The sequence below is a fragment of the Caloenas nicobarica genome, chromosome 8 (assembly GCF_036013445.1).
Source record: "Caloenas nicobarica isolate bCalNic1 chromosome 8, bCalNic1.hap1, whole genome shotgun sequence".
Classification (NCBI taxonomy): Eukaryota; Metazoa; Chordata; class Aves; order Columbiformes; family Columbidae; genus Caloenas; species Caloenas nicobarica.
The window spans coordinates 4,817,275-4,829,485 of NC_088252.1; the positions used below are offsets into that span (position 1 = coordinate 4,817,275).

General features: G+C 43.7%; 1 protein-coding gene across 5 annotated transcripts in view; it reads left to right on the plus strand.

Annotated features, from left to right (window-relative positions):
* The window catches only part of INPP5D (inositol polyphosphate-5-phosphatase D), a 60,441-nt gene that overhangs the window by 12,202 nt on the left and 36,028 nt on the right, over positions 1-12,211 (plus strand). For 4 of the 5 annotated variants that reach the window (XM_065639580.1, XM_065639583.1, XM_065639581.1 and 1 more), the window contains one exon: positions 605-668. In XM_065639580.1, the coding sequence (XP_065495652.1) occupies positions 605-668 (64 nt within the window). Of the gene's footprint in view, positions 1-604; positions 669-6,248; positions 6,322-12,211 lie in introns of those variants that run through there. The other variant, XM_065639585.1, reaches the window with a different exon arrangement.

The window sequence follows — 12,211 nt, forward strand, 5'->3', positions numbered from 1 at the left end:
CTGAATTTAGCTGGGACAAAATGTTCATTATGGCTGACCTACAGATGCATATGTACCGTGTGCATCCGCACTAGGATATAAAGGTGGGTTTTCATTTAGGCTGTTGTTTGGGATTTGTGCATGAAAATGTGCCTAGCAATTAGCTGTCTTACTGTGATGTAGCCGAAATCAATTATTTGGTTTTTTTTGAGTACAAGTCAATGCACATACTGGTCCTTTAATTTACTCATTCATTGCTGATTTTGGCCCTGTGTATTTTGGATTTCTGCTTTTTCATTCCTGAGATACCACTCTACTGGCAGCTAGAGCCATTTGGTGTTTTCTTTCTTTCTGACCAGAAGAAGAGTTGAATAACTCACTCTGAGACTGATGCTGATATCACTTGCTGCAGTGACATCTGCAAACATGTCTCAGTGACCAGGAGCACTTCAGGTTTGTCTTAGTTCACAGACTCCATGGAAAGAAAGGAAATGTTTAAAACCCTTGTGCATGAAGCCATGTATATGTCTCGGGATCTTCCAGTAACTTTTCTTATGGGAAGGAGTGCCACAGTGCAATTCCTTTCTGAAGATGGTCTAACCATATCTCCTCTGATCTGTTCCAGGTACCGGAATTGTGTTTATACGTACAGAATTCTGCCCGATAAAGAAAATAAGCTAATTGTCCAGGTAAGTCATGCTGTGTACCATTCGGTCCCACAAAGATGCACCTAAGTTCACTGCTTTTTTTCAAAGTAGTTGCAACACCAAGAGAAAAAGGATCCAAGGAGTTAAACTAGTGCCCCCAGGCAGCACAGTGCTAGTCTCCAGTCCACTGCTGTGGAGATTTTAGTCTCCGATCTGCCGCTAAGGCTGTTGCCGCACTCCTTAACACGTGTGCCTTCAATTTGGTGGCACTGCCATGTTTTATACAACTGAGAACCTCCGCCTACGGAATACCTTTTCCTCTGAAGCCAGCTTCTTATCAGTACGCCATGGATCTTTTCAGTCCAACATTGCATCACAATTTACCTGCACCCAGAGCACGTAAATTGAGCTGTGGTCTCAGGATCCAGAAAGTACCAGGATTGAGGGCAGGAGTTTCAGACCTTGTGTTTATTCCTATTCTGCTTTAGGATCCTAAACAAGCCACTTCTGCTTGCTGTACTACCTCTCAGCCCTGGTTTTTTCAATATAGATCATGAAACTTGGGCTGGGGAGGGAGGCACGGTTTCTTATAGCCCCAAGAAGCGGGCAGGAGTTTACCAGTGGGCAGTGAGGGTTGCAGCCTGCCCGTCCTCTCAGCACAGCCAGGGTAGCATGGGCATTCCCTGGAAAATGAAATGGAAATGCCCATGCTACCCACGTGCCCCAGTCTGCCCTGCAATTCAGAGTGAGTCTACATTTGTTCCTTCCTAGTTCAGATTACAATCAGCTTCCCACACTAGAAATACAGATTTCTGCCAACTCCATGTGCAGCTCACAGCTGACATGCACCATGTTACTTAGGTATTTCCTGATGCGCTTCAGGGGCAACAGTTTTTCTTTGAGATCTGCACCATATGTGAAACCAGGGTGATCAGGTTAGTGAGGACAGTTAAGTGCTGGTTCAGCTGTGAGCTGTTGGTAAGAATTCTGGATTGTGTGTCCTGGGTGCACACACTCAGCCTGGCTCCCTCAAGAGCCACTTTTGGGTGGCTCAGGCTGTTCTTAGGAGCCCCACTCAGCTGCAGCTCTGCACAGACACAGCTGTATTGCCACAAAGGCAAATTCCAGGTTCTCGGTGCCATGCTCCAGAGGGCTTTGTGCCCAGGGACAGCCACCAGCATCAGTGTGCTGTCCCAGTCGGCCTCACCAGCTTCAGCTGTTTTCCCCAGATCTGTTGAGATATCTCTGCCTTGCTACAGCACTTCTCTTTCTGAGGAGGAACTGGCAGCTGGACACTATGCCAGACCTAACCTGGCTCTGTATGCGTTACTGTGGCATGTCACCAAAGCTAATCCATGTTCCCAGGGCAGCGGGGAACGCTGTGCAGAGGAACCTGTGCAGGCTCTGCAGGCTGCTGGTGTGGCACCAGCACTCAGCTGGAGTGAATAACCTGTCATTCAGATCTGGCTCCACACCGTATGCTGCAGGCTGTGTGTAGTAATGCGCAATTTTTCCCCATCATCTGATGTATCTCAGCCTTATTGTCCTGAATAATACGTTTTGGCATAGTGTGCTGGTATCATGATGTGTCGTGATGGTAAGACAGGCGCCCAGAATGTGATATGGCATTTATCGTTATCTACAGTACTGAGGAGAGCTGCTGGGATGTCTTCATCCTCTCTGGGGAGGGATTACTGGACTGCTGCTGGATCCAGACAGTGTTATTAGGACTCCAGGGGATTTTTCTAAGTGAAACCTTTTGAAATCTAGTAGATCTGTTAAGGAAATATGATCTACTAGAAGTAAACCTAAACCCATTTGTAAAATTCTCTTGGGGTGGTTGTTGTGATTGTGAGGGATTTCTCTTGTTTACATTCTGTGGGATGCAGAGGGACAGTGGTGGAATACCTCTGTGCTGGGTTGCCAGGAACTGTAGGTTGGGTATCAGGAGCAGGCTACATAAAGTGTGTTGTTAACTCCTGTTTTGAAGACACACCACCTCTCATTTTGTTCTGCTTTATTCCAGTTCTGTGGGAGTAGCAGGAGAAGGGGGCTGTCTGCTTCTGGGGAGACAGGGATGCAGTCAGAGTTGTAATTGAGGCTCAGAGCAGAACGCTTTCATGTTGTTGGCTGCCGCTCTTGGTACGTTGTTCCAGCTGGGCCAGACTTTCTTGGTTGCTTGTCTGTTGACTTTTGCATAAAACAGAAACTACTTCACATGCATTCAAAGATCAGATTTTTTGAAAGAATAGCTCTCCTGTGCAAGGATGTAAAAGCTGTTGAATAGGAAGGAGTCTTGATTCTCATTAAAAAGAGGTTGACTAGTCCTATGGAATTAGATCAGATATTTAATTATTATAGCATTCAGTAGGTGCTTCTCATTTCTGGGCTTAAAAATAAATTAAAAAGACATAGTAAAATTCCAATACAAAATCCTGAGATTAGCCTGTATTAGTTACAAATATGAGTCCCGATGGTGCAGTGTGCCCTTTTTTGCCTGCATGGTGCTCCTCCCTGAAGCCAACAGAGTTGTCTTCCTGCCCAGATCTGGGCTGTTGTCTGTCAGGCGTTTTTCACGGCAAGAGCACGTTCAGAAGATGTGTGATATCACAGATACATACACAGCACTTGTGACGTGACAGCTCTCCCTCTGCCACTCTGTGGAGTTTTTTCACCTTTAAAGCTGCAAGTTGCTTCACTTTCCTTTGATTCTTGGAGGGTAGATTTCAGGGTTTTTTACGCAGAGCCTGTTCTGGCACTAATGGAATGACACACTGTCATTTTTTTCCATGGTTAAATGAACGAGTTCAAGTACAAGTGGCAGAAAGGGAGGCGCATATTTTTGCATTCAGGCTGAAGAAAAAGATATTTGCATATGTCCTTCCGACATTTTGTGGCATGCTGTGTAACCTGCCATTGGGTTTCTGCATCTGCAGCAGCTCTACAGCAGTTACCATAGTCAGGAGCCCCTCTCACCTGCCATATCTGGAATCAAACTGGTATCCCCCCAAAGCACACCAGGCCACAGCGGTTACAGTCATAGACTTTTTTTCTTTTCTTTCCCTTTTTTTTTCTGGGACTGCTGAATTTTCTCTTTCCATTACTTGAGACTTCAAAATATAGGCAAATAGATCAGTGGCTTGGATGAACAAAACTCGCATCCTGCTGCTGAGAACATACTTAAGGAAGCAGAAGTAACAAAAACCCCTGGAAACACGGCACCGTAACAAGAAGTAGAGATCTTTGTCCTTAGGCTGAGAACAGTTAGTCACCAAGATATCTGTGTTAGCCTGCAGACCCTCACTGTGGTAAAACACGGAGAAGTAAGAAGCTGAGGCAGAATGAGAGCAAAAATGTAGTTACTCAGAGATCCAGGAGTAGGGATGCAAGGCTGGAAATCAACTTTCTTCTCTATAAAAAGAAATGTGATTTTTTTCCATTGCTCAAATGGGGAGGCATAATTAATGCAGAGTTGTTGAAAGTTTGAGGACTAGCTGAGTGTAATCACGATCTTGAGAGTCTCTTCCAGCCAAAATTATTCTATGATTCTATGTTTGCGCAAAGAGGGTCAGAGCAGCAAAGGAGTCCTTGGGAATCACAAGTTCAAACTAAACACTAAACTAAAGCCACTAAAACTCTCTTTCTAAGCCAGGCATCTATGCTCAACTCTTGCCATCCAGATTAACAGCAGGTAAAACTTTCCTATGCTGTCACTTAACGTGTCTCAATTATACAACTAGCTGAGGTGTCAGCATGACCCTCATCACTGCACAATCTCAATTCCTTGTGATCTTAGCATCTCCTCAACGAGGGGAAGTGCTCTTGTTCCCATTTTACAAATGGGGAACTCAGTCCCAGTCTGTTAAGGAGGATTGGGTTACCAAAAAGAATTTTAAATAGCTGTCCCTTGCTGACTTTCACTGCATCAGAAGATGTGTGTAGTGTATCAGTATTCATACCCCTTCGTCTTAGATGTGTGGTCAAAGCTGTCACGTAGTCAAAGCTGAGTTGTGTCTCTATGGTCAGTGGGGAAGAAACAGGTTTGTGACCTGGATAGGCAAATTGTCCTTAGCAGGTCCTGTCTCCGTTGCCTGAAGAGCCCAGAGAACCCCTCAGACTGCCAGACTTGGCAGGCTGCAGTCAGGTAAGGAGATCCCCATTACAGCTGTCTCTCAAAAGCTGCTATTGAAAAACCGTGGTACCGCCTTTGCCTAATGCTTTACCCTGTATTGCCTTTTATATACTCCAGTTTTAAAAGCTCACCATCAAGAGTATAACCTGCCTCGTGAGTGAGGATGCTTAAAAGAGGGGGTGAGAAGGAAGAAGACACTGGAGTTGGCTGGTCAGTAAATACGGATTGGTATAGGGTCGTGTTGGTAGTGTCTCTAAAACCCTGTGCAGTTTGATCTCTTTAGATTTCTGGTTCATCTCAAATAGGAGCTCACAGCCTGTGTTATCTGACAGCTATTTGGCAATAGGGCTGCAGTGCAATCAGTCATTTCTCAGTGTCAGCGGAGATTGCATCTTAGTTTATGCTCCTAGTCTATCAGATAACACTTCATAGGTCGTTTGCAGGATCAAGCCCTTGCCTTGTGCTACTCTGTGTGAGGACTGAGGGCACATATCCTGATGGACAAATGTCAACATTGCACAAACAGGGCTATCACCAAAGATGCCTTTGCTAAAGCCACTTAAGACAGAGTCAACCTAGTAAGTAGTTTTGGGAACGGTTTTGGTTTGTTGCAGAAGGTGGAGTCTCCTTAAGAAACTGGGGCATCTGCATAGCAGGTTTTTGGTAGCTCAGTGCCATGGACAGATTCCATAATAATGTGCTGTACCCTCCTGTGCTGTGTGGCACAATCTGGCCTCTGAGTTGGAGGCAGGCACAGCCTCCCCGTGCTTTTCCATGGGCATGACCTGATGCTTTAGCTCAGTCACGAAACATTCCCATTCTGCAACCCAGAACTTGAACCAGACACACGTGTCCACCTCAGGGCTCAGGCCTCGCCAACCACTGCTGCTTCCATATGGTAAGGGTGCTCTTGCCTTCTTCTTGCCAACCTGTTTTATTTATCTTATACGACCCTTAAGTTTGCTCTCCCATTCATGCCACTGTTGGAGCTCTTGCCTCAAGTGAAATACCTGCCTTGAAATGTTGCAGGCTGCCAAAGAGTGAGGCTTCAGTCACACACAGAGCCTTGAATGGTGTTTGCATCTTTTCGCTGCTGTGTAGGAGAGGGCAGAAATAGAGCTTGGCTTGAGCAGCAGTAGGAACCACTTCACATTTTCAAGCAAACTGGAAAATGTAAAAAAATGCATTCAGGTGACACGTTTCAGTTTTATTTTGAGCTTTTCAGAAGCTGTTGCCAGGATGTTGAGGAAAAACGTTATTTCAGATGGAAAAGCTGGATCATCCTTTTGAAAAAGTCCAGATAAGCAGTTTCGAACTTTTCACCTTTTAAAAATTTTTTTATTTTTAAATTAATGGGGGGCAGAAGGGTTGAATGAAGACCATGCCTTGCATAGCACATGCTCCAATCCCCTTCATTTTTTTAATAAACTTTTTTTGTTTTTTGCTTTGAGCAAAACTGTTTGATCAGCTCAAGAGTTCAGCAATTTCTGTGGATTACCTTGTTGTGAGAAGGAATTGTGAAAAGCTGCCTTCTTCTCACGCTGTGCAAGAGACTGTGTTGCGGTATGGAAAACATTAGTACTTTAAAAGTTCCTGCCTGCCTTTTTCTTTCCGCTTCGCCTGCCTGGGCTGTCCCAGCTGCCCTGCTCCTTGACAGCAAGCAGGCGTATGCCTGCATCGTCCTGCGCTCTGTTCCATGGGTAAATGCGGGAGATGTTCATTTTGCAGTTCTGGTGCCAGATCATTGTTGCTGTGAGCACGAGCACTGCTTCTTGTGCTTGTGCTGAAATCCACGATTGCTGCAAAAGGCTAAAAATTACTTACGTTTATACTCTACTGTTTGTTGCAGAGGGAGGGTTGGGCCCTATGTACTTGTAGGTTTTGCTGACTTCAGTGAAAATTACAGATGTGCAGCACTGTTTTACACTGAGTGAACATCTAGCTTTTTTTTTTTTTTTTCTGGTAACCTTTTCTAGTCTGTTAGGAGGCTGTGTGCAACAGGAAACAAATGGTGCTATGTGAGCAGTTAGAAAGCGGGCCGGCAGCTGTGACTCACTGCATCAACTGCTGCAGAAGCTGTAGGTTACCAGTGTGCTTGCAGCACTGGCTCCCAGAAGGTAGGAGAGCTGATAAATACTCTGTACAGGGTTTCCTGCTGAAACCCTCCCTTGCCAGCCCACTTTAGAAATACATTTTGGGGAAAACATCTAGATTTCTACTCTGTCTGCATATGGCTTGGCTAAATATGCCAGAAAAGCCAAAGTCCTCTGTCCTGGGATGTGCAAGACGTACAGCGAGAGGGCTGCCTGTTCGTGGCAGCCCATCGGTAGGATTGTCCCAGCCTTGGGCAGAATTTGTTCTGTTTATGAGTCCTCCAGGGTGGAGCTCAGTTTAAAAGCTTCATCCGGCGGTACCTGCTCTCGGCGCAGACACAGGGCTGCCCATCCTGCCAGTGGGATCTGATAAGAGCGTGAGTTTAGGTCAGTTCCTGCATTCCTGGTGTCACCGCAGCTGTCACCAGCATCAGCGTCTGTCTGTGGCACACGCTGTACCAAATCCTTTGTGAGCCCTTTGCAGACAGATGCAAAGTTTTTGACCTTTTCTTTGATAATGCATTGTGATCCCTGTTTGCTGTGCTGCCGTGATACCTGTGGCCAAGGAAAGGTTTTCTGTGGTAAAGTTTTTATGGTTTGCCTTGGATCTGGCTATATTTGATCAAAACATTTCCACTAGGAAATGGCACTTGCGTATTTCAGTAGGACACACAGACGGGCTCCAAGGGGAAGGGAAAGAGCCAGGAGGTGCAGCCCAGTCCTTACGGTGACACTGAGCGGTCCCAGTAAAGCTTTGGAGTTGGGGACCCCACTGAAGAGTCGAGAGCTCACTGGTGTGCAGAGCCTCTGTGGGGAAGTGGATTTTATGCATAACAGTAAATTTCAAGAAAAGTTAATGCTGAGGATGAAATTGATTTCACCCGAGTTATTTAATTCCACAGAAAGCTTGCTGTGCTTGTGGTACTCCCTTGGCACTGAAGGGCTGAGGTTTAATTAGGGTGATTGCTTTTCTTGGATAGAAACAAGGGACAAGTGGACAACCAGATAATACTTCGGAGCAATATCTCAAAACATGGTTAGGGAAACACATTTCTAGTATGCACAAATACATAATTTAGTTATATTAAGCTTCATTTTATTACAGAAATGATAGATATGCCAATTGGAATACTTTACAGTATAATTTAATGTTGATTTAAATCACTTTGTAAAGCTCTGCACAGTCTTTACACATAGGACTGAAAGTAATTTGCAATCAGGGCTAGCAAAATCTGTGTTCTTCATGTATCTGCAAACTATCCAAACCTGCTTATACAAGGAAAATGTTTTTTCGGCTTTTGCGTCTGAGGTAGGAATAAACATAATGCGTTTCACAGGTTTTGAAAAACTGAAAGAAGCAGCATTTAATAAGAGAACTAGGTGTTTCCTGAAACATTCACATTCCTGCTACTGAATCTCTCAGTATAAAAAAATCTTCATACAAACAAACCATATCCAGCCTTTGTCTAATTTGAACCCTTCCAGAATGTTTCCAGTTTCCTGAAAATATTCAAAAAAAGTTCAGAGAAGATGGCTTAAATCAGGTTAAAGTGATATTTTTATTTTGTTTTTCAGGCTTCAAATAATGAAATCAGGTATTTGACAGCTAATGCATGCCATGAAGTGAAATCCCTTTTCCTTTTATCTGTATGGTGAAATGCCAAAGAATGTCATCAATTTCTCTTACAGTTTGCCTTTCAATAAATATGATGTCTTATGTCATAAAGCCTTCATCATGCTTAAACAACTGAAAATTGCAGGGAGGCAATCTTCACTGAATGTACAAAAGCAACTTCCAGGCGCTGCAAAATACTTTGACTGTCCTCCTGGCACAGAAGTGGGGCAGAGACTTTGGCTGGGGAACAGGAGTGAGCGACTGGGAGGTGGTGGGAGCCTTGGTCTCCTCTGGCACAGAAACACCTTCTCCAGCAGCAAATACACTTAGGAAGTTCTTGCTCTCCCCTCACCCCCCTGCAGACATTTCCATCCCAAATCAACCGTTTCTGTGGGCACATTTTAAAGGAAGGGGTAGTGACCTCTGCTGATGGGCTGAAAAGTATAAGAAGGTTTGTTGGGTTTTTTTTAAATGCACTTTTCAAATTAGCCTCCAGTCTGTGCTTGAGAGGCCACATGTATAATCCTAACTGAGATGAGCACCTTGGGAACACACACCTCAACATTTGCAGGACTAGCAAAATGAAAACTTTCCTGAAATTCTAAATCTCTCCTGGCAGATGAACAAAAATAGTTGAAAACTTACACAACCAACATTATCAACAAAAAAGTATTCTCATTTTTCAGTAATTCAATGGACGTTAGCTTTAATATTGCAAGTCACACAGCGTTTAAACCATTTCCTTGTCTTATCCTTTTAATATTTTATATATCTGAAGACTTCTGATGAAGCTTCATAACTGAATGTAAAGTATTCAGGGAGACAACAGACTATTTCCCTTTCATCTGTGTGGTAATGAAGCACTGTGTTTTATTGCTTCTGTGCTTTGAGGCATAATAGGTCACAGAGAAAAGCACTCATTTTCAGGCAAGTCTTGAGTTGTTTTCTCAAAGACAGAGAAACCAGTATAATGTTGGTGCTATCTAAGGTTTTGTCCTGATGATTTAAGATAGGGATGAGTCTTGGAAAACATTGCTATTCAATTTGTTTACAGTGAGTCTTACGGCAAATATCACCATCTGTACAAAATCATCTCTGCTTTTGTTACTGGCAGGGTGATATCCTTTTTATCTCTAGAGAAGTACCGTGGTTTGCTGATGAGATGTGTTGTTGCAGGCTGCGTCCCCCGTGCAGAGATGGAGCTCACCCAGGAGGTCACAAAACTTGGGCTCCAGGTAGACCTTGCTCACTTGATCTGCTCGGCAGCCTTAGGGAACGGGACTGATAGACACTACCTGTGCTTGCAGCTTATTACTGATATAAATATAAAATATAATGGTACGATCACCTTTAAATAACAACTTGTTCAATTTAAAGTATTGTCCTGGTTGCACACGTTTTACGTAAATGAGGTTTGCTCCACCAATGCTTTTCAAATTTACCTTTTGGTGGTTGAAGCTGTTTCATGAAGTTTTAAAAGAAATGTAGAATCTTTTAGTTTTCAGGTTGCTGCAGAAATGCAAAGCATGTAGGACTCGATTTCAAATGCAAAAAATGGTTTAGGGAAATGAAACAGACTTTAGCAAAAATAGTTCAGGTTCAGTCATTTCAGAGTCCCTTGGAGAATGAAGTAACAACACAGCTTTTGGCTGTTCCCAGGTCTTTGTCCCACTCTCTGACTTCTTTTGTCTTCAATTTGTAACTTCTGACAGAGTTTTCCATCTTGGTTCTCCTCTGAAAGTCTAAGTCGGTTCACTTCTCCTGTTCCTTTCTCCTATTCCATCCCATGGCTCTAAAGGTCTCATTTTCCAGAATTTTAAAAACACCAGCACAGCTGGGTTCAGCAAACCCTATGCTTGGAGTCTAGCAAAGCTCTCTATAGGCTGGGGTTGCTCTGCATTAGCAGACTGTTAAGCCTGAATTAAAATTTCCAGATAACTCTGGATTAGATCTCATTCTCCAAAACTTGTCTGGAATATAATGACCTGTGTTGTTTACAAGTCTTTGTATAGAGCGCTCTTTGTGATCGGACACAGTAGAACCCACATGCAGAGAGGCACTAGGTCGCCCTTCCAGAAGTTTCTCTTCCTCAAATGCCACATCCCTGTACATGCAAAACCAGAAACCTTGGGTTGGGTCCAATTTTAGGGGGCAAAGTTTAACAAAAAATTCGTAACACCACCACATCTGCTATTTTTATTCCAGAGGTGCAGTTCAAGGGAGAACATGAAAGGAGAAGGTGTGAAGGTTGGTTTTTGTTTGGTTTTAGCTTTGTGGTTAGTTTTGTTACATGACAGTGTTTCTTCAGGCTGGATTCTGTATCTGTTCAGTTAGTAGGTACAGCTCAGTGCTTACCTCTAATTGAGTAAGGGTTTGTCTTACTCATGCAGCAGATGAATGAAATAAGGGACAGACTCTTGAAAGAAAGGGCGAGTGGTCACCCGTAGTGTCACAAAAATAGAAAACAGCCTAAAGCCTGAGAAATTTTGCAGGCTGAAGGCAGGAAATTATAACACTAAGGTGCTCACCCTTATCTGTGCATTGCTTATGTTTTTTAATTATGCAATCCCAGAAAGTTATGCAGTATAATGTGGTGAATGCAGCTGTTTTACATGCGCCTTCTGCCTGCCTCGCTTTGCTTCAGCAGTGTATCTTCAATAACTGTAACTCCTTTAATCTTCCATTTTCTTTTTTCCACTGGATATTTTGTGTAATTCGTGTGTGTTTAGTGTTGATGTCTGTTGAACCGGGGATTCATTCGGCACAGATGACAACAGGGAGAGCAGAGAGCTGGTTATGGACCCTCCGCTCGCTGCCTGCACAGGTTGGAGGAAACCCCCCCAAAATGTTGTGTAGGACTGATGGGAGCTGAGGGGTCTTGCTCCGCAGGCAGAGCCAGTGTCCACACACCTTCACCTGTCTTGGGGAAAAGTTCTTTCTTGTAGGACTTAAAATCCCACACGCTGTGGCCTGGGGATGTATTTATTGCCTCTTATAGCAGGGAAAGCTGAAGGGCGTTTGGGAGTTTTCACTGAGAAGCAAGAATCAGTGACCTGCAATAGTTTCCCCAGATCAATTACTGTCAGCAGTGAGCCCTGACAAAATCAGAACAATGATCTCCACAGACCTGCCTTCAGAAATTATGACCATGTTATATTTGTTTGCCTTGCTAGCTCTTGAGAACTCGTGTTTTCCAGCTTGTCTTGGTAATCACTAGAGCCAGATAGTTTATGAGGAAATGAAAATGGAAATTTTTGGATAATTTTAATGAGGAAATGAAAATGAAAATTTTCATTTGACTCCAAGTGCTGAAGCTTTTCAGTGGAAAACCAAAAAGCACAAGGTTTGTGATGAAATTACAAAAGTTGCCAGAAGTAGCGTATTCCCAAACTTTTACTTAAATCCTGCCCACACGCTACAGAAGTGCTAAAAAAATTGCATCAGATCCCCATGGATCTGCAGTCCTTGCTCATTCGTCACCAACTCATCCGACTTGCACCCGGCAGCTAAGTTTAACACCAGTGCCTCATGTTCTGTCATGGAACCGTACGCTTGTTTGCTTCTTGTTGCTGTAAATCTTATTTATTATAACACAGAGAAATGCTGAAAGGGTCAGTTGTTCAGGAGGTTTCTCTTGGTGTGATGAGTTGGATCATTACGTACTGTGTTGGTAAAATCTTTTTGATGCGTAGAGTTTGAATGGCTTATTTAGTGCAAAGGACTACGTCAAGTACATGGTGTTGGC